Source organism: Elgaria multicarinata, chromosome 4 (assembly GCF_023053635.1).
Source record: "Elgaria multicarinata webbii isolate HBS135686 ecotype San Diego chromosome 4, rElgMul1.1.pri, whole genome shotgun sequence".
Taxonomy (NCBI): domain Eukaryota; kingdom Metazoa; phylum Chordata; class Lepidosauria; order Squamata; family Anguidae; genus Elgaria; species Elgaria multicarinata.
In genome coordinates, this window is record NC_086174.1 from 10796209 (window position 1) to 10819290 (window position 23082).

The window sequence follows — 23082 nt, forward strand, 5'->3', positions numbered from 1 at the left end:
CCGGGTCTCTTCTTCTTCTTAACAAGATCGGATCCGGGATTCGGGGAGGGGTGTGCGCGTGGAGGGGTGAGAGAAAGAGGGTGTGTGTGTGTGTGTGCGCGCGCGCGCGCAGCAAATTTGTTTAGGAGAAGGTCAGTTTGTGCCCGTGTGAGAGAGAAAGAAGGAAGGAATGTAACAGATTTTGCAAATGAGGTGTGTGTGTGTGTGTTGTTGTTGGTGAACAATGTAAACGTGTTTGTGAGTTGTGAGAGCAAGAATTACACTTTGATCCCAACTCAATTACTCGGAAGTTATGTTCAACTGAAATCAATAGGCATTAGCATGTGTGGGAAAGAAGAGGCAATCCAAGTGTGCAAGAGAAATAAGGCTGTGTGTTTCTGAGTGCATGTTAATTAGCCCTTACTTTACACAGCAATAGCGCTTCATCAGCCCCCAGTAAGCGCAGGTAGGTTTTTGCAGCCTAAAAGTTTCTGCTGGCGTGCAAAGCGGTGCCTGGTCACTCTGGTGGGCGTGGTATTTCAGCTTCACAAGTGTGTCAGTGAGCTGCCTATGGCAGAGAGCTTGTGTGAACGTGCACACATGGGATAGGCTGAGCTTGTATTCATTGTATTTGTGTGGCAGAGAGTGTTCGCTTTTGTGGTGGCTTGTGAGACAGTTTGTGTGGTGGCAGCGCAACATGTAAGACAGAGCACTGGTGTGACTGTGTGTTAATAAAGTTAGTGCTGCCTTAATGTGTGTGTGTGTGTGTGTGTTTGTCACTGCTATCCTATTGACATTTACTTAGGAGAAACCCCTATTGTACTACATGAGTCTTACTCTGAGTAGGCCTACATAGGATTGGGCTGTGTGTATACCTGGCAGGCACCTAAATGGCCACAAATTTGCAACCCTAAGGATGAGTATCTGCAATGGAAAGCTTTCCCACATGAATGTGCCTAGAATGAACATGTCTTAATGCCGGTACATGGTGGTAGGTGGTGTCCCCTGTTCAATGACACACTCTTCTTCTTCTTCTTCTTCTTCTTCTTCTTCTTCTTCTCCTTCTCCTTCTCCTCCTCCTCCTCCTCATGCTGCTCTTAAATCCCATCTCCCTTGCTTCTCTTCCTTCTTCAGGATCCATCCTTAGCTTGGCAGCTTCTATGCATTTTTTGGAGGGGTAGGGCACATGGAAGGCATAAAGCTGCCATGTCCTTTTTCATCCCCCACATCCCATGCCTGATTGGATGCCTCCTTTCCGTCTTCAGTAAGAAAGTTGCCCGGTGTTCCAATCTGAAACAATACATGAAAATATTATTTGCCCGCATCCGCTCCCAAAGTCTACTTGTCATGATTTCGCTTTTCTCTCTCCCCCCCCCCCCCCGCAATAACCTCCTTACATTCCTTTCTTTGCTATACTTGTCATGAAGGAAAACTTGGTAGATGTTTCTATAAACTTCCTCCCTTTCATTACTTGTGAGGCTCATTCTCCCCCACTACTTCCTTGCCCCCTTTAAATGGAGGGGTTGTTTTTTTGGGGGTGGGGGCGGCGGAAGCTGCTCTCCTTCAGCCATACGCCTTTCCCTTTTCCCTGTTCTGTTTTGAACACTTGAATGGAGGAAGAGTAACGTTTCCTCTCCTCTATTGTCAATTTCACTCCCCCCTTGTCTATTTCATCTATTGTGTCTCTTACCTTTCAAAATGTTGCACCCTTTTCTTCTCTTATTCCGTGTTCCCCCGTCAGTGTATTGTAGGTGGAGAACCACAAACTTCCTTCTCCTCCTCTTTGGAGGACATTCTACCTTTAAATAAATAAATAAATACACACCCCAATATCCTGCTTCTCCCTCTCCCTCTCTCTTTTTAACTTAAAAACATTTTCTCTTCCTTATATATTTTGTACAGTGCATTGTCAGGGATGGGGGGGTGGAATGGTAGGGAGTGTTGCTTCTCTCTTTACGGTGCCCTAATATAAAGATCTGCAACCCACTTACTCCAGAGTATTCCTATTGGATCCCCCCCCAAAGCAAAGCTGTTTTAAGGCTGCAACAGGTCAACTGCTACTCTGCACTAACTTTTCTGATATTGTCCTTATTATAAATGATGTAAGGACTTAATGTTTGCTTTAAGGGACTACCCAATAAAATCTTAATTTCTCTCCACCCCATGTTGCTGCGACTGGCCTGTTGCATGGGGTAGAAAAATTGAGATAGAAGGACCAAGAAATCAAGGAGGTTGAAAGAGTGATCTTCGCAGCCTGATCTTATGCATGTCTCCTCGGGAGCAAGTCCGACTGTGTTCCCTGGGGCTTTCTCTCACGAAAATGCGTAAAGTTCTGGAGCCTCTTTTCAGCGCTATCGCTATGAATTCGTAGCACAGATCTCCTTACAGCAGGCTCTAATTTACTCAGAAATCACACTGAGTTCCGTAGGGCTTACTCCCGAGTAGGTGTGCATAGGATCGCATCCTCCTTAAACACATTTCTCCCTTCCCCAATGTACGTTTTAAGGAATGTGCCGGTATATTGTGGGCTGAGGGTTCGAACCCAGCGCTGGTCGGGTAGAATAGATTGTTTATTCCGCATTAATTCATTAGCAAAACACGTGGCGATGGCCAGTTGCGTAGGTTTCGTTTTCTTAAAAAGAGAGAGAGAGAGAGAGAAATTCACATAAAGTACCTCTACCCATGGATATGAGTCGTGGCAAGCAAAGTGGAGCTTCCACGATTAAAGGCACTGTACCTGCCTGCTGGATGCGGGAACACCCGCGCATCCAAATGGCCCCGTCTATTACCTCCAGAGCTCCCCGGGGACATCTGCTCGGCCACAGAACAACTGGACAAGAGACGAACCCCGGGTTCCCTGCGATCCCATCCATCCATGGGCGTGATCTTGATGCACGCACCTTACTCGACGGCCACCACATCATCATCATCATCATTATTATTATTCGTGCAATAAATTGCGAGCAACTCACTCCGAAGAAAGATCAGCTCGTAGCGGCGTCTGACTTTTGTCCTAGATTTCTTCCCCCCTCTTCCTCGCCGTCTCTCCCTTCCTCTCTTCCATTCCGCCCCAAACTCGCTTTTCCCTCTTTCTTGATCTTTTTCTAAAAAAACTATTTATTAATTCCCTTCCCTGATTTTTATTTCAAAGCCTGCCCAGCCCCTGCCTTTCGCTCCCCCCCCCCATCCCCTCGCTCCGCCAAGTGCCCGGTCTTTTCTTCCCTCTTTCCTTCGGTCACTCGCTCGCTCGCTCCTGGGCTGTTGCGCGCCTTTACGCACGCCTCTCCTGTGTGCCTCCCTCCGCCCCGCGCCTTCTACCAACCCTCCCTCCGGAGCGGCGGCGGCGGCGGCGGCGGCAGCGTGTGCCTGATGCCTCGGAGGGTAACCCCCTCTCCCTCTCCCTCCCCCCATCACTGGCCATTGGCTTGCCCTGCGACGGGCTCTCCCCGCCTCGCGCTGGAGCTCCATGATGTCCAGCCCCCGGTGACTGTCCATTGGCGTGGTGCACGGCTTCCCTCCTCCCCCTTCCTCCAGCTTAGACCTGCCCCTGTTTTGTATGTCTGTGTCCATCCAGTCGCTTGACGTTCAAGTTCGCAGGGACGTCACGTCCGCACTTGAACTTGCAGCTCAGGGGGGCTTTTGCCATTTTTTTTCATCTCTCTCTCTCTCTCTCTCTCTCTCTTTCTGTCTCTCTCTCTCCTTTCTCTCTCTCCTCTTTTCTCTCTCTCTCTCTCCCTCTCTTGCACAGAAAGGAAAAAAAAAAGAAAAGAAAAAAAGAAAAGAAGCAAAAGCAAAAGAAAAGCCATGACTGCTTTCCCACAATTCATCTTCCCCGCGCCATCTTTGTATTATTTCTAATTTATTTTGGATGTCAAAAGACATTGATGAAGATATTTTCTCTGGAGTCTCCTTCCTCGCTCACCCGGCGGTTCCCGATGTGATCCGAGCGAGAGAGCTCCGTGCGCGCCCGCCCGAGCAACCGCCACCACGATGTCTCGCCGCAAGCAAGGGAAACCCCAGCACTTAAGCAAACGGGAATTTTCACGTAAGTAAAAGCACCTCGCCTCCCTGCCTTCTACCTTTAACCCCCTCCTCCTTTTTGCAAAATAATAATAATACACTAATTAATTCAGTGGTTTTTTGGGGGGTCCTTTTTCAAATTTCAACCTGAGTCATTTTGTGCATGCATGCACGATTTATATATATATAAGTTTTGGAAGGAGCACAGAGCACAAAAAAAAAAGCAGCTCACCTTAAAACTCATCCTCGCTTTTTGCATCGCTAGCACCTAGATTACTTTTCAAATAAGACCATTCTCTCCTTCGGCACTCGCGCTTTCTTTCCCTTAAAGTTCCATTTATTTTCTCTCTCTCTCTGCTATAGATATATTTGCCGGAAGAGAGAAGCATGTGTGTGTGTGTGTGTGTGTGTGTGTGTGTGTTGCGCGCGTCTGCAGCTTACAAATGAATTGCAACTTAAGAAAGCAGGCAAAGACATTTTTTCGAGGAGACCGAAATCGAACGGCTTGGAGGATAAAAAGTGCGAAAGAAATGTGTCTCTGTGTGTGTTCGAATCGGAGTAGATTCTCTTATTTTCACACGGATAGAGAGATCCCGATTAGGAGCGCCTTGTCTTATAGAGACACCCCCCCTTAGGAAAAAAAACACCACCCGGCTCTGCTACCTCCTTATTACCGCCCCCCCCCCCGCGCGCTTGATTTGTAGACAGTAAAAGGTGCAAAAAGGGGACCCTTTCTTTTGTCTCCACTGGAGAGATCTTGGGGGTGGCGGTGGTGGGAGATCGCCTTCCCCCACCCTTCTCTGCGTGTCCCGGTCCTTTCTGTCTCTCCCCCCCCCCCAACTCGGCACAGCGAAAGGGCAAGGAAGGGGGCAGACGTAGTGTCTGTTTTTTGGCCGGGGATCGGCTGCTTTTCTCCGCTTGCACCGCCACGATTAGCTCCCCCCCTCTCTTTTCCACGTCCCCACTCAATCGCCTGCTCTTTCCAGCCGTATTTTATCCCCCCCTCCCCTCTCAGCCCCCAAACTCCTGCTTTGCAGAAACTTGGGTTTGCATGCACAGAGCTAAAAAGGAGAGAGAGAGAGAGAGAGAGAGAGAGAGAGAAATCGGAGCGTGTTTTGTGTTGTGTGTGTGTGCGCGCGCGCGCGCGTGTGCGAAGAATTCCCCTCCTATCCCTCGTACTATTTTTTGGAAGATTTTCAAAAAAGAAAAAAGAAAAAAAGTGGAAGTGGATTTTGATTGGGAAAAATCTCGTGTCTGACTGTTTACAAGCGCCGCGTGTGCTGCGGAGTCGCTGCCAGCAAAACAGGCGAGGAGAACAAACGCGGTTGCAAAGGGGGGGGGGAGAGAAATGCAGGCAGCGTCTGTACCGACACAACGCGTGCAGCAGCCTTAAGAGAGATGGTGTTTTTTGTTTTGTTTTTTGAAAAAAGCAGCCTAGATCCGCTTCTGTGGTCTCCGATCGCGACGAAGAAATGATTATTCCTCCCCCTTTGCAATAACGATTAACAATCTTAGCAAGTTAAAGAGGAGGATTCCCCTCCCTCTTTTTTATTTTTATTTTTATTGCAATGGGTCGGTTTCCTCTGTCTTCCTCCCCAGCCGAGCCGTGCACAAAAGCCCGAGCCGCGCTTGCTTGCAAACACAAAAGGGAAGGTCTGGGGTGGAGATGGTTGGTGGAAGGCGGGCGAGTGTGTGTGGGGGGGGGGAGAGAGAAAGAGAGAGAGAGAAAGAGAAAGAGACGGAGGAAAAGATGAAACGTACAATTTGTGTTTGCAAAACAGACGCGCACATAACCACACACACACACACGCGCGTTCCTTTCGGCTTTTTAGTGACCCTTCCCCCGTCTTTTTTCTTTTTAAAAATTTGCAACATAAAAGCTTCCCTAGTTTTGGCAAAAGTTTGCATTGCAATTTCTCCCCCGCCCCGTCCACCGCTGCCTACATTGCAATGCAAGCTAATGTCGGTTTTTGTGCTGCTGTTGTTGCAACATTCACGTTTAATGGAAACCACCCACTAATAAAAGCACCCCCCCCTCTCCAATTGTATGGGTTAAAGTTGTCTTTTTAAAACAGCTACTCCGTACATTATCTCTCTTTCTTCCCTTTCCTGCTGCTCTCTCTCTCTCTCTCTCTCTCTCTCTCTCTTTTGGAAATGCAAAACGGTATGTTGTGTGTTGCAACATAACTGTCACACTTTGGGACGCGTTGCTATCGCCTCCCAGACACGTTGCGAGATTCTTTCGCCCTCCCTTTTCCTTCGGCCAAACTGATAACCAAATTTGACTCTTATCTGAAACATGCCGTCTTGGAGGTAGGGGCCGGAAGGCGAAGCAAAAAGTCCCTGTTTTCGAAAGGGTGGACTTAAGATTTGCATCTCCGCCCCAGCCTTAAGCCCTCTGATCTCCCAGCCACCCACCCCAAATTCCTGGAGATCTGGCTAGTAAAATAAAATTAAAAACACACAGATGTGTGTAGGGTTTTCTTTTAAGGGTATTAGGGGGGGATCAGTACAGTTGCCATACCCGTTTTATTTTTCCCTGACTCCCACTCCCAACTCTGAACCTTGGGGCACAGAGAGGGGAAAGAGGTGTGTGTGTGTATATGATTTGTGTGAGAGTTGGGTTAAAACAATTCTTTCCTTGCCTTTTTTTTTTTAATTTTTTAAAAATGCTACTTTTAGCCACTAGGAGGCAGGGTGAGATCAAGAAAGCCTAAGGAACTTGAACCTGATCCGTTTTGCTGGCATCTTTTAATTTTATACATTTTTCCTTTGGCAAAGCAAGGAGGGGCAGGGGTGGATATGTGTGGAGATTTCTTTTCTCCTTCTCTTCCTCCCCCACCTAATAATTCAACCCCTCCACCTTTGTTCTAATTTTTTTTTAAAATTTTGCATTGATACTGGGAAAGGACTAAAATATCACACCTTTAAGAAGATTTTTTTCTCCCTTTATAGAAGATCTCCTTTAAAGCTTTTTCTCTTGTTGTGATTCCCCTCCGCTTCTACCTAGCAATACCCCCCCCTTTTGGGAACAATTCTCTGTTGATCAAACCAGACTAGCAACTTGGCACTTGATTTTGCGCATTCTCAAAGAAAGTTGTAAATATAGAACACTTTAGTGCAAATCAAATCAAAACAAGCAGGATGAGATAGGAAACCGCTCCCCAAATATTCACTGAAATATATATTAGGAATCCTTCTCGCACAGGCACTTTATAGGTTGCCAACCAAGGAAAAAGGACTTTTCTGTTGTTGTTTTGGTTGACTTGCAAAGCTTTTGTTTGGGATGGTGGGGAATCTGTTATTGCTACCTGCCTTTGCCACAACATCCCCCTTTTCCTTGCCCCATTTGAAAGCCGATCCTGGCTTTTGAAAATAAATAGGGGTTTGTTTTTTTAAGTAGATCCCAAAACCAAGGACTGGCCCTCAGCTCAAAAGGCAAGGAAATGCCATGACTTGGGTTTGCACGTGTTTGCAGAAGAGATTCCCCTTCCCAACACTTTGCTTTCACCCCTCCTTATGCTTTTTCAGACCTCCATTCATCTAAACATAACACATCCTCTTTTCATTTTCTCCCTGTGCGTTTCTGAATCCATCGTCTTCCCTCGTCAACTTAAGCTTTCATTTGTTTCTTACGTTAAACTAATCTTAGGAGGCAAACTTGAAAACTGGGTTGCTGAAGAATCTCTTTTTGATAATAATGATGATGATGTTCCGTTTTGGGGGCAGGAGAGATGTATTTAGCTGACCTCCATCGGAGCTGAGGCTTGAATGCTTGTTTTCTTGCAAATCCATGTTTCAAAAATGAAAGATACATTTGCTAATCTGGAAAGTGCCCCCTCCTGCTTTTCTTTCTCTTTCCTCTGCTCTTTCTTTCTTCATCCCACTTTTTGGGAAAATGTGAAAACCTATGGCAATACCAGGCTTTGTTTTTGAATTTAAAACTCCCGCCTCCAAATCACCTCCCTTCTAGGTTGACCTTATAAAGAGCAGCTATATATACCTCGTTTTCTTAGGGATCTATTGATTTGAGCAAAAAGATTAAATGCACACAGTATATTTGCAGTGGTGGCCAATCAATTAAAAACAAAATATAACATGCAAATAAGCAGCCATAATAATGATAACAACAATAATAAAAATAATGCATGAATTTGATCTTTGCATTGTGCATCTCGTTGCAAATAACTGCAAAATTTTCCCCCCCTCTGCATTCTGTACTTTAAGAAACCAAATGCTTTTTAACGAGCTTAGACTGCCAATCCTCATTCATACGCTGCCCTATCATTCTTCTTAATTAGCAATCATTTACGTTAAGAGCACCGAAAAATGTGGAGGGTATGGGTTTTATATCTGTACATTTGAATATCTTGTTATTTTCAAGAACTTTGCCTCCTATAAAATTAATTGGCTGAAATGCAGAGGTGTAATCAACAACGCTTTTGAATTGCCACTTGATTTGCTGGTTTCTGATGAGAATCCAACCTGGTTTCACAGGACTTTACAAGGAATCTCTCCCTCCCTCTCTCAAATGTTTCTCTGTCTTTCGCTTCCCCCCTCTTTCTTGGGTATCTATTGTTTAGCTTGACTTTTAACTGCCTGGAAAAAGGCTCTGATTTGCCTTTTAAATCATATTACTGATTTCACAAACACATTGGGCCTAAAAAAAATTGCACTTTGACTAACTGCTAGGCAGAAGTTCTTGTTTCTGAGAAATATTCAATTGTTTTGACATTTTGCAGCTTGGATTGCGCTCCAAAGTTTGCATGGAAATCCTGGTGGGTCAACCTGTCCCTGAGTTGATTGACACTTTTTCAAAGTGCAACATATATTCATTCACCCTTCCCTCCCAGGAAAAAAAAATGTTGTAGAAACACCCCTATTCTCAATCTCTCTCTTCCTCTCCCTCTTTTGGACTTCTAAATATACATGTTACTGTCATTATGTTATCTTTGGTCAAAATAGAAACCCCCATGTGCTGAAGACATTTCAATATAAGAATATAATCTCCATATTTTATAATTGACCTAACCTCAAATTAAGGAGTAATCTTAGAGGCAAGAAATTATTGAATGCATAGAATTATTGAATGTATTGTGGGGTTCTATTTGGAGTCAAAATGCAAAAGCTGCAGACCTCTTAAAATAGTATGTGCGCTAGGGAATTACTCTAGATTCTCACCCCACTCCCAAATATCCTGCATAGAGGGGACTGAAATAATTTTAACCTGAGTATAGTGTATTTCGTGTGTGTGCACGTTATCAAAACCTGTTCCGATATGGTGCAGTCAAATTAAAATCTATTTTTTGATTCTCTGTGGCTTTAAGTTCATTAAACGTGAAATTGGCCGCATGCTTAAAGAAGGTCAGAGTGATTAACTGTTGAGGTGTTGCGTCCTGCCACAGTTTCCTTAACTGGCAGGGTTGGACATTTTGTAGGAATGCTATTCCACGTTCATTTGTCGTAAGTATTGGATGGTAGCTATAGGGAAATACACCCCAGGCTGGATTTTCCTTCTTGCTTCTCTCTTAACTCTGAAAGGCTAGAATCATGAATGCTACATGGCTCCTTTTGCCAAGATAATTCAACAGAAAGTAACAAAAAGTGAGAAAGAAAGAGGGAGTCTTACTCTTAAGGATCTGCCTTGTTAAACTATCTACTGGCCATAGTGTATGTAGAAACAGGTTCTTAATGGAGTTTTCTGGAGCTTGTTCAGGAAATTAATCACTTCTGACAACATTAGGAAAGGTACTTCAAATCTAAAGAAAAGACTTATCACTCTGGTTATGAAAGCTAGAATTCAGCTGTCTTTGTACTGGCTTTAACCTTATGAAGTCCACCAGTGCTAATATGTTTTAAATGACTGGGACATTGCTTTTCGGAAGCGTGGTGAGGGGAACACCACCCCACTTTAGACTTACTGGCTTATTTTTTTAAAAAAATATATATTTCCAGAAGTAGCTTATTTCCCCCAAATTGTAATTAGCAATTACCAATAAATTGGAGAGACATTCATTTTCTAGGTGACGTTATTGAGAATCAGGGGTGTTATTTAAAAACAATAAAAACAATAGAATGTGCTGATTGATTGAATTATTGGAAATAATTGTTGTTGGAAATTCTGTGAATGCCTGCATGCATCTGACACAGAACACAGTAACATGCCTCCTTATAAGCTGCACGGCTGTTTAGGTGCTATGTGCCAACGGACAGGTAGGCACAGCCAGCTGCCTTTTTCATAATTTTGTGATTATCCCTGCTTATGTCTTCGTATGCATGTGAACACACATATTTAGGCATACCTCCACCTTAAAGCAACACATCCCTTCGAAACATATGATGCTGGCATGAAGAAAATAACATCTACCACCAACACCCCTCCATGTCCAGGGGAATACCAACTGACAGCTATTTTAGCCTCCTTTTGAATCGCTTAATAACAATATAATCCTCCCCTGCTTTTTATTTCGTTCATTGTGAATTTGAAAGGAAAGCAGATTTGTCTTTGCCCTCCAAGAAAGGAGAGAGAGAGAGAGAGAGAAAGAGCCAGAGAGAAAAAGACTCTGAAGTGCCCATCTTCTCAGTTATTCGTGTGATAGCTGCTTTCCCTTTAGATGTAGCACCGTTCGGCAGAGCTGATAAATTCGTTTTCCTGTTGAATGACAACATGCTATAAAGGGGAAGCTCTCTTGCCGTCTTGTGGTCAGGATTGCGTTGGCTTAATCTTGTTTGTCTTTAAAAAAAAAATTAATAATATAAGCATGAGAGATCTTTAAACTGGGGATACGTTTGATGCCCCCTCTTTTTATATTTAGAAGGGCCTTGCCGCTATTAATGGAGTGCCTCTGTAGAATGCAGTGGTTGGATTCTACAGTTTATTTCCCCCAGTACCATGCTTGAGGTCAGCTTGCAAAACTCCAGTATTCCCGAATTTTTGAAAGTTGGGCCCACTCTGCGTGAGGGTAGGGCAAGCCAGCTCCTGCTCCTATTTCTTCCGATTCTCAGATGCCTGACGGGTGTTCCTCTTTGTTCCCCCAATTGCAGCCGAACCTATTGAAGCCATTCTTACGGATGACGAACCGGATCATGGTACGTTGGGAGCTCCAGAAGGGGACCACGACCTCCTCACCTGTGGCCAGTGTCAGATGAACTTCCCTCTGGGGGACATCGTTATTTTTATTGAGCACAAACGGAAGCAATGCAACGGCACTCTTTGCCTAGAGAAGGGGGTGGATAAGCCCCCTTCACCCTCGCCGAGCGAGCTGCGAAAAGCATCCAATCCTGTGGAGGTTGGCATCCAGGTCACGCCCGAGGATGATGATTGTTTGTCAACGTCATCTAGAGGAATTTGCCCTAAACAGGAACATATAGCAGGTAAATCGAAGTGATGGGGGGGGGGGGGGAAGAGGAGAAAGGACGTATTGGCACATTCAAGGGTGGCCCGTTGGAAGTCCGCCGTTTCGTAGCAGGCCTGTTTTCCGAAATCGTGTTCTGCCACTTCACGAGTTAAATAGGAACCGTTTCTGTTTATATGAAGTATGCACAGGCACGTACAATTTCCTTCTGGCTATCTGTAGAATCACGAGACTTGTGTCGCACCACTTTCCGGCTGCTCTCTTTTCACGGCGTTTGCGTTCCACACCTTTTCCTTTTGACTCTAGTTGGCCTACGTGTGGTCACCCAAAGGGGTAATAGTTGGTCTCCCCCCGCCCCAATCTTGTATCTCTATTCTCACATATGCCCCCCACTTCATATTTATAGTATGTCAAACTGTGGCTCCGCTTCACACTTTGTGATCGTTTTTTAAGATGGCTACACTGGTGTTGTGTTTGCCTTCCTCATGGCAAACGTTACAGGAAGTTGTATATCCCTATCTGTGCAGTGAGCATGTGCTGGAGGCGGGCGGGGGCGGTCTGATTGGCTCCTCCTCCTCGATGCATGTCCTTGGTGTGTTTAGGGACGCATCCGTGTATCCATTGGCACTTTAAGTGTTTATGGCGTGAAACACAGGTGCAACACCAATGTGGCAGTGCAAAACGCGACTCCTTCGCAAAGTGTAAAGTGGGCCGTGTAAAGTGTGAAGCGGATCTCTTGTTTCTGGCTTCATCCTTGGATCCAGAGGTCCATAAGGCTCCCTTGCTCCTCCCCACCCGTATCCAGAAATGCAACCCCCCCATAGAACTTTTAAGCTCATAAGAGAATAAGCTTCACTAGCTTTCTGGTTGGAGCCCTTTTCCAAGCCTGGACTTCGTTAGTGCCAGCTTGTCAAAGCAGAGATGAAGCCCACCACGGGGGAATCCTCCCCCTTTCCACCGAGTATTTAGACAGCTAAAATCTCAGCCTGTTCACAGTGATCTATGCACGCAGTTCGTTATAGGGCACCCTGAAATGCAACATGTCAGCTCCAACACATATATATATATATATTTTGCTCCCATAGCTGCTGTGCCCATGCCCACTGGAGCCGGCTGTGCAGCCTTTTAAAAAAATGTTTTCCTTTTTTTAATTATAATTTCTTGCAAGCTCAGGGTGGGGGTAGAGGAGGAAGGGTTAACATCCCCCAGCCTCCGATCCATACTGGCTGTCACTGCGTGGGTTGTAATTAAAGGCAGCCCCTTGGCGAAGTGACACGGCTGACCTTGACTTTAAGATGCCATTTCCACCGCCCAGGCCAGAATCAAGAGGGCAGTTTCGGAGGCGAAAAGCTTGCTTATTCGAAAAGTTTAAGGGCATCTTGGAAATTTCAAAAGGTTGGTTTGACAGGGGAGGAGGCTATTCTCTGCAATCTTACCTCCTCAGCCAAATGATAAATGTCCCCCCCCCCGCGCTGTCTCTTGTCTCTGATGTGGTTTTGACAGATGTATCTTGATTTTCTTCTGCGGCTTTACCCCGCCACATGTCACCCATACAAATGTCCAGGGAGGATTGGATTTTCGGGCAGCGGCACAAAAAAACTCAGCGCGTAATTAAGGAAAAATAAAGTAAAAATGGGAAGTAACAGAGGCCACTCCCCGTTGTTAATAATGAACACACATACACACACACACACACAGGTTGGAGAGATGCTTCCGTCAGCTCTGTGTGTGCATGTGCATTTTAAAAAAAAATCGAAGCAAAAAGACGTTTGAAGTTAATACAAACGCAAGAGAGGTCCGTTAATTCCGCAAGGCTAATAAGGACTGTGTTTGTTGTTAGTATCCAGATGGCAAACAAGCCTGCTTTATTTTGGCCTTCAATACTGCTTTAAAAATACGCAGCACCAAAATTGACATAGATCTGATAAGCAGAAGGGAAGGCCAAAACAGTTAGCATAAAGTATCACTTGCATTATTGTTTTAATAGCCTCAGGGATGTTGTGGTATTAAGAGAAGAGCTGTGTGTAAGTCACATGTATTCCCTGCCTCCTACCCCCCAATCCCAATACATAGACATACGCATATATACATACCAAACCCAAATAAGGATGCAATTCACAGGCCGCTTACATTCATATAGCCCTATTAACGTCTGTGGGTATGCAGAAGAATTGGTGGTCTGTGGCTGGAACCGAGAGACGCTTTCTCTGTACCCCACCCCCACCCCCCCGGCCCAAAATGCAGTAATTAAAATCAACTTTGCATATATGTGTCAGCTCTAGTTGTGCCAGAACAAAAGTGAAGAATCAAATCCGACTGCAAAGCTTGCTGAGTTTCTGAAACGTTGTATTTTGAAATGTATAGCTCGGGTTTTGGGGCAGTTGACTCTGAAATCCAGGCATTATTTACGTATGTAGATTTTGTCGGGTGAATTGTTATCTTCGGTGGAGTAGGGTTTGCCTGTGTGTTGTGCGCGTGAACACAGGTGTGATGCCGTATGTAGTTTTCGTTGGTGAAAATTTAGAATTAGGACATAAATGAAACAAACCCTAAAAATGACTGGGATGGTCGGAACATTCCCCAAAGACAAAATTTTAATTTTTCAAATCACTGGAATTTTTAAAAATTCGGACGAATTCTTCGGCATGTAAATGGCTAGCAAATACATGTGGCTATGTCGCCATCTACATTATTTTCTGTCTTTGTCGTATGCTTTCATAGAACTTTCATGGCTGCTTATGTATCAGTCGTGTAATTGGCTCTTCTGAACAAAGAAAGAGGCAGGACAAGGAAAGAAATACCTTTCTACCAACCAGGCTCAAACTTTCAGGTTACTCAAGATTCTTCTTCAGGTGTAGGTAATAAAACGTGTGTGTGTGTGTGTGTGGTGTATATGCATTCGGATTCAGGAAAATTATCAGCTCTGCATTAGATATTTTATTATTTATTATTATTATTATTATTATTATTATTTATTTAGAATATTTATATACCGCTCTCCATTGAAAAATTTCAGAGTGGTGTACAAGATAAAATGAAAATAAAAACAGAATAAAACAGTTAAAACCAATTTTAAAAGAAGCAAATACAGAGATTCAAGGCTGCATATTAAGGAAAGGCTTCCTGGAATAAAGATGTTTTCAGGAGGTGCCGAAAGGAGTACAAGGTTGGCACCTGCCTGACCTCCAGAGGCAGGGAATTCCGTAGATATTTTACTTTGAATATGTGTCAGATGAAGAGTTCTGTGTAACTTGAAACCTCCCATCCACCATTTTAAAAATTAGATAGCCTAGGAAAAGGTTACCCCTCAGTTCCTCCCTCGCTTAAGTTATCAGCAACTTTTAACTATTTTAATTCCATCTATGCCTTTGTGTAGCCTGACATAAAAAGCATGGCTTCCACCCTTCACTAAATTTCTGATTGCAAGTTCCATAAACTTGGCTTTATATGTTTATATGTGAAGACTACAGCTCAGCTTTTCTTCTCTGAACTTGAGCAATATTTATCTGTGTTCCAAACTGGATATTTTATGTATTTGCCGAATGCCCCCTGTGTAACCTCCTGTCAGAGTTCCTTTACATAAGCAACACTCCCATTTATCCAAATTTCTGATTATCTCAGGCTTCGCTTGAGCCTCTCGACCACTCAGATAAATAAGTGTAGTACTTTTTATGAATAAACGGCGGGGATGCAGATGGGCCAGGCAATTTGTGTGTGTGCGTGTGGGTGTGGGTGTGTGCGAAGCAAAACGGCACCGTGTTGATCTTCTCTCTAGCATGTAGGTTCAGCTGCTGCCGTGTAATGCATGGCACTGACAGTTACGTCTGAACGGGAACGAGGTATATTAGTGAGGCCCGAGCGTTCCGGATGGATTTGCTCTTCCTCTGTGTACTGCAGGCATGCTAAATCACCTAATATGGAGGAGCCCTTCTGTGATGTAATGCAGTATTTACTTATTGGACGGCTCTGTTTAAAAGACAGAACACAGCATCTGTCAAGCAAGTATTAAGAAGGCGGAGGGGGGTGGATCCCAGCAGAGGCCTTCTCCGTAGCTAGGGACACCTAGGTAGGTCATTTGGTCCAAGCTGTAACAGAACTGCAAGAGAGGAGATTCACCTTTTGTTCCATGTATTGGTTGCCGTCTTGCCAAACTCTGGAGCCTGTTTGCGTTGCTGAGGCGAGTAGGCCGTTGAGTAAGTTGCTCACAGGTGTAAAGCATGCAGGATTATCATCCTGCCTAAGGCTGGCGTGCTGTGATTTCATTGTCAGTTGCTGGCGTATCGCTTTTAGCAAAACCAGCGTGCTCTTCGCTCTTTTTATCTGTCGTCACAGATGCTGGCGATTGGCGATTTTAGGCCCCATTTTGGGAAATGGGAAAGGGCAGAGGAGTGCACAAAGTGAGCTCAGAGCTGAGAAGGGATATGAGTTCAGGTTTCCCTGGTCTGAAGTACAGCATTCGCTCAACTGGGCTTAAGACTTAGGGTCACTGTAGTACTCATAATAGTATTGATGTAGTGCTTTCAGGTAGTCAAAGCTCTGAAGATACGGTTGTAAGGTGATTTTGGCCATCTTCTCTCATTCTTTTGCAAAGGGCTTACAGAGTTAAATTCTAATATCTCAGGATAAGCACAGTATGCAAGCGACTGAGGTTTGGTTGAAAGCCAGAGCTGGGAAAACAAGACCGTACCTCTCACTGGCTAATTCGGAATAACTGCCATTCCTTAATCCCTGACTCCAACCAGTGTGCACTGAAACTATGGGGGTAAAATCAATCTTTTCACCAATGTCTCATGCATTGTCCCTTGCTTCCAGTCCTGCCAGTCGGAGGGTAGTTACTCGTTGGTAGATGCAGCTATGGGAAAAGATGGGCAGAATGGTACATTGTCTCCGCAGACAAATAAATAGGAGGGCACAGACAGTGAGGGCATTTAAAACACGGTTTGACATCCGGGTAAGTGGTTTCTGGAAGCCTGCATGGTGCTGGCCATTGGTGAGAGACCGCCCAAACCAGATTAGAGAGAGTACAGTGTGATGGTTAATGGCTGTTGTCATTCAGAATTAATTGCAAGGCGAATCAACTAAATTTTAACTGGCCTATCAGGAGGTGGGGAGCACTTTAATTGGCACACCTCTTTGTTTTTGAAGTTGATCTGCTTCCGGTTTGTTACTGTAAGCAGGAATGAGGGAGGGGGAAAGCAAAGTTAAAAGGCTTTTCCTTCTATCGTGGAGTGTTTATCAGAGTGCAAGATTTCTAACATGTCCCCCCCCCTCTCAAGAAAGCGACTTCTGTAGAGGTTTTGGCAAAACAGGAATGTATTTAAATTCAATTGACCAGTGAAGTGACTAATTAAAAGAATTAATGAACCCAATCTTTCTTTTTATTTACTATTTACTATTATTTATTTTGGACCACCAGTGAAAAAGGACAGTTCTCTGTCTTGAGGAGCTTACAGTCTTAAAATTTGGCAATGAGTCAGCTGGGGAACGAGAAAGGCATGAGCAAATGCAATGACTCATACCTTGGCTTATTTTGGAATGGGTATTATAAGTGGAATAGGTCCTTATGTCCCAGTCCCCAAAATTGGGCGTGCAGCGGGCAGGACAGGGAGGGGAAGACCCACTGCACAAATGAATGTCCGCTTGCGTGATGTTAGATGCAGTGGAGGCTGGTGGCGCTGATATCAGTGGGGCAGTGAATCTCCTCTGGGTTTCAGGTGCATCTTGGATAGTTCTTTAGAGTTCTGATTAGTTCTGACTGAAACCTAGAGGGATTCACCGCCCCACTGACATCAGAGTCACTAGCCTCCATGGGTTGGCTGTCAACCAGTGTCCCTGGATAATCTTGGTGATGCAAGTAGTTAGAATAATCATTTTGCAGATGGAAGACTGGGTTAGCATCTCACCCACAGCATCCCATTGGTCTTTGGCTCTGGCTGGCTTGAAATAGAGGTCTCCTAAACTCATCTAACATCCAGCCAACAGCCACACTGACTTTTTATGGATGCTTTTGTGGTTTGGTTTGTAAACCATTGCCCCGAGCAAGCATTCTGTGCTGGGGGTGAGAGCCACGGACGCTCTGCTCCGCTTGCTGTGCCCTCCTTGTTGACTTAACAGGAACAGTTGATCTGTGCATTCATTTCATCTACTCCCCCTGTTAAAATGAATGGGGTGGTTTGCATTTTTGGTTGAGAAAAAATCATGGGAGGCGGGACATGATGGAGATTTATGCAGTGATGCAGGGCATGGAGAAAGTGGACCAGAAAACCCCGGTTTATCCAACAAAATTTATTGGCGGTAGATTTAAAGCAGACAAAAGAAAGTTCTTCATACAAGGTGTAATGAATTTATGGACTTCACTGGCACAAGATGTAGTGATGGCTTCTAGCTTAGATGGCTTTCAAAGGGGATTAGACAGATTCATGGAAGATAAGTCTATCAATGACTACTGAACACTGGTTGTTGGACAGCACCGGCTGTTGGTTTTATGTTTTTCCTTCTTGGAGGCATCTGGTTACCCAACATGGGAAGCAGGATGCTTGGGCAGAATGGCCTTTGGTTTGCCCCAGTGGGGCTCTTCTTACGTTTGAATGCATCCACAAGACCTCTGGTTATGTGATGAGAACACACGTGCAGAACATTCTGTATTGTAATATTTTTCTGTGACATATACTCATGGTTTAAGTATAGGGTTTACTATATTTCATAGTTTCTTTGACAGTTCATGAGAAACAGAAGGTACCCAAAGAATTCAAGGCCCCCTCCGCACTCCAGTTAAACATGGGAACTGCCTTATACTCAGACCGTAGATCAATCTAGCCCATTGTTGCAGACACTGACAGGCAGCAGGTCTTCTGGCAGGAATTTTCTCCCTACTTGGAGATGTTGGGGATTGAATCGGAGGCCTTCTGCATGCAAAGCAGGTGTTCTGACACTGAGTTACGGCCCTTCCTGAATAGATTATGTCAGCTTGTCCCAACCTGGTGCCTCCAGGTGTGATGGACTGAAACTCCCATCATTCCTAGTGAGGGCCCCAGGTTGGGGAAGGATGGATTATTTAACCTAGGTGAGATCAAGGGTGTGTGTGTTGAGTGGAGGAGCTGCCCTGAGAATGTACAGGTTCCTTTTCATTTTTCAAAATCTGATTTTGTTCCTCCCCGGTGGTTTTAAATGAATCCGAGACAAATTTTGTCTCACCGTTGAGCTAACGTTTCAGAATACTGGAGTGGTGATGGTTGATTCCTTGTCGTTCCGACTTTTGGAATTCTGAGTACCATTTACATTCCATCTCAGAGCCTAAGTGAAGGATGGGAACGTTTTGGGGGGGGATTATTGGGGTGCTTGAGAAAAGTGGCTATGTATTCTATCTTTCAGGCCTGCTGTCTTTGCAAGAGCCTGCTTTGCCATCATGGGGAAAAAAATAGTTGGCTGTGACCCTCAGGAGGAATCTAAATATATAAAAGTCCAGACTGCTCCTCCAAGCCAGTTACAGTTTTTGCCTTCTGGCGCCATCTAGGGACGTTCCTTGGAACTGCGGCCTTCTATGGAGGTTCCAAGTTCCGAGAAATAGTTTTTGCCCTCTGCCGCCATCTAGCAACGTTTCTCGGAACTGCGGCCTTCTAGGGAAGTTCCACATTCTGAAGAAAGATAACTCCCAGGAGCTTCCGGCCTAGCAGGGGGGTCAAAACCCACTAACCTACTCACCAGACTGCTCCTCCAAGCCAGTTACAGTTTTTGCCTTCTGGCGCCATCTAGGGACGTTCCTTGGAACTGTGGCCTTCTATGGAAGTTCCAAGTTCCGAGAAATAGTTTTTGCCCTCTGCCGCCATCTAGCAACATTTCTCGGAACTGCGGCCTTCTAGGGAAGTTCCACATTCCGAAGAAAGATAACTCCCAGGAGCTTCCGGCCTAGCAGGGGGGTCAAAACCCACTAACCTACTCACCAGACTGCTCCTCCAAGCCAGTTATAGTTTTTGCCCTTTGGCACCCTCTAGGGACGTTTCTCAGAACTGCGGCCTTCTAGGGAAGTTCCAGAAAAATAACTGCCAGGACCTTCCGGCCTAGCAGACGGGCCAAAACCCACTCTCAGTAAGTAATTTGTCTCATGAGGGTAAATTTGATAGATGGCTAACCTCCTCACCAGTTGTAAAAATGTTAGCAAGGCTTTTACTTTAACGTTGTGGCAATGTCTAGAGTCCGACGGTTTGAGGACATAAAGTTAAAAATTATTGATGGGAAAGAACAAGTGAAGTTGGTTCAAAATCTTAGAAAAGTGTATACCAAAAATACTGCATTCAAAGAGGTCCTAACAAAATAAATACACCTGTCGTATGATGGGCTTTTTCACTAGTCCTCTTTAACAACGTAAGGATGTGTCCAGTTAAGAATTCTGCAGTAAGGCGTTTATCGTCCCGTTTCATATTAAATATGGATACTCATTGAGCCATTTTCTAGTCAGTAAGCTTGTGTGTTACAATAAAAGGCGATCTTCCTAGGATAAATAACGCTTAGGGTTCACTGCTTTGAAATAGAAGAAACAAGCTACTGAGTCACCCAGATGAACAGTGAGATGATGCATCTTTTAACTCTTTCGTTGGTCTCTCTCTCTCTTTCTCTCTCTCTCTCTCTCTCGTCTCAGAATAGATCGTGGAAAGCTAGAAAAGTCGTTGATGTGATTTTTTCGACAGCCCACGTTGCACAAACATAAATTCTTCTTCTCCCTCCCTCCCTGAATGTATGTGTTCATTAACAACTGCGTCTGTGGATGGAGTTGTCCACAGGCTCTTGAGCGACGCTGAGTTTTTAGGTGATGTTGGTTTGTTGCAGTGACAAAAAAAATCTAACTGAAAATTAATAAGTGCATGTGTTCGTTTGTCCTGTAAGACATCTTTTTAATCCGTGTTTCACAGCCAATGACCACCACATACCAATAGTTTGATGATGTGGAAGGTGAGGCGTGGCAAGCAATTTTGGCTTTTGGTACCCTGAAAAATGGGATAATCCACTTAGTACTGAAAATTGATACTGTAACTTGCAGTGTCGCTCCTTGCTTCTTCATTAGGCTGATGCAGACCCCAATAGAGGTGAGGCAGGCAGGTAGATACATAGTAAGATACATGGGCGAGAAAGCAGATACGTAGCTAAATAATCCACCTCTATTATATTTTAATAGTCTGTGCATTATATAATTTTGTATGGCATAAAGTGGTGGTAGAAACCGATCCTAAATTCTGCTGCGCACCAATTGTACCTCTTTGCATTGCAACTGATATTACGTGTGTGTGTATATGTGTGTGTGTGTTCATTCACACCCATGCATTTTTGAATACACGTATGTTTTGTCTAAGCTGTTGAACAGAGGGAGACCCTTTAAATCAGGCTATATATGTATTTTTGTAGCCTAGTTCTCCATACAGATCCAGTCATACCCTTTCTATGTCGTAATCTGTTGGGAAATTAACCCAGTGTGAGTGAGCCTTGCACAATGAAAGAATTTTTGGGTTTTTTGTTTTGCCTGCTTATCTCATTTAAATGGACTAGGTGCAGAACAAGCCATTTTAATTTTGTGGTGTGCAAATCGTAGAGTGTTTTTTTAAAAATAAATAAATTATTGCAACTGTGTGGGATTGAACATTCTAGATTTTAGAATTTAAAAGTTGCAGTTTGAATGGGCAAGTGAGATGCAGTCCTAAGGATTCCAAATCTTAACCGATCCTGCTTAATTCAGGAGGGCAGAGGAAATCACAGGATGAGTAAAGCTGGAATATTTGGGAAGGATCCCCGCACAGGGGATTGCGTCTACCATGTGAGCTGTATTTGTAAATAAGATACAGGAAAGGTTGCGAACTGCCAGGCGGGCTTTTTTGTGTGTGTGGTCAAAGCACAATGTCAGAGCAACTCTTTCCAAGAATAATTGTAAATAGAACCATCACGATTGCATGATTGAACTACAGAAGCGCCTTTCTTTCTGTTGCTGGACTGTTGTCAGAAGACTTTGGAAAGCTTAATTAAACCCAGAGGCCTGCTGGATGTGAAATGTACTTACAATGAGCAAGGAGACGGAGCGCGGTGTTTTTAGGCGATCCCAACGTTTTTTGATTTTATTATAATTTAGTTATTAAAACTTTTTTTTTAAAGAAACAAAACAAAACACTGTCCTTCATCCTTGCGTATTCCAGGGGAGGATACAAATATGATGGGATGTGGTTCCGATACCGCGCATGTTGGGGGACAGGAGAAGTGGGCGCATGGCATAATTTGGTGCATGTGTGTTTCTCCACATTCCCTTTGTCAAGTGGTGGTTTCGGAGAAAGTTCCATAGGTCCAGCAGGCTCATCTTTTGTGGGAGTGTTTATGTGAGTTTTTCTGTTTCCCCCTGTTCCAGATGATTGATGTAAAAATGGACAGTTACTTGAAACACAAATTTCCGCACTGTCCCTAAAGAAGAAAAGCAAGAGCAGGCAGGAGAGATTCCTTCTCACTGGGCACGAGTCTTCCAAGGCAGCTTTCACATGGGCCAGAGACCATCGAATTAAACCAATTTCTTGTCTCCCGTTTGCCAGGTCATTTAGAATAGGGGATTAGGAATACCGTTTTGCCTCTTTTCTTTCATTCATTCATTTGTTCGTTCATTCTTTCTTCTTGCATGCGTGTGGCATTTAATTGAGGTACACCCCAAGAAGTTAAACAGACCTGGATGCTATATTTAATATATATATATATATATATCTATCTATCTATCTATATAGTTGACTGAATAGAAGGAATGAGCAGGAACATATTGCAAGATGGAAAATAATTTAATAAATGCCAGGCCTTGTGTGGCTGGACTTGCTTAGACAATAAAAAGATTGATTTATGGGGGCTCAGCAGGGAAGTTGGAGGAGGAGAAGGTGTGTGTGTGTGTGTGTGCGTGTGTGTGTGCGTGCGCGCACACATGTTGGGGGGGTAAGGACTGGAGTAAAATGCCAAGGGATAAACAAAACATTTTTGATCAAAATGAAGAGGAAGGAAATGATTCTTTTGTGGAGGCTTCCCTTTCAGGTTGTTAAACAGAAAGAAAGTATTTCAGCTCTGTGAGATACCAAGAAACCAAATTCTCTGTGTGTATCTTTCAGACAAAAAACAAGAACCACGGTGACATGATAATTTCAGACAGTGTATGTGAAATATGCATGCGTTTGTCACTTAGAATATAAGGAGACCCTTGGACAAAATTCACATTCAAACCTCATTTAGTTATAAGCAGTGTTACTCTCTCTAAAGCAGATCAGGGTGAAAAAAGAATCTGGCATTAAAAAAAGGAATATATAGCATAAGGTTTATTCTTTAGTGCCTCTTTTCAGCAACATTTCTATTTGAAGAAGTGTTTTGTTTATAGGAGTTGTTTATAGGAGTTGGCCACATGTTTGGATGAGGAAACCCAGAGATTACATTACATTTCACACAGTACACAGGAATTAACCCAGGTCTCCTACCATATACATCCTCAACTGACAGGTGACTTGCCAGTCTTATTTCTCTGATGAGTGTATCTGTATATAAACGTATTTTCTAATACTTGTTCATCAGGCTGGTAATTAGGTTTTTAGGTGGACACTCCAAAAATTTCAGGAGTACATCTAAAAAAACAACACGTTGTGAATGAAGATGGTTTGTAGAGTATTACAGACGGTTTTGTTTATTGCCTAGAAAATCTGAAGCTGCATTGTGTATAAAGTGCCTGTCAAGT

The 23082-nt window shown here is 44.0% G+C and overlaps 1 protein-coding gene across 2 annotated transcripts in view; it reads left to right on the plus strand.

The window, feature by feature from the left end:
• Positions 1-3458: 3458 nt before the first annotated feature.
• BCL11A (BCL11 transcription factor A) overlaps positions 3459-23082 on the plus strand; it is a 190294-nt gene continuing 170670 nt past the window's right edge. For both annotated transcript variants that reach the window (XM_063123791.1, XM_063123790.1), the window contains exons 1-2: positions 3459-4024; positions 11044-11373. In XM_063123791.1, coding sequence (XP_062979861.1) covers positions 3970-4024; positions 11044-11373 — 385 coding nt within the window. In that variant the 5' untranslated portion in view covers positions 3459-3969. The remainder of the gene's footprint in view (positions 4025-11043; positions 11374-23082) is intronic.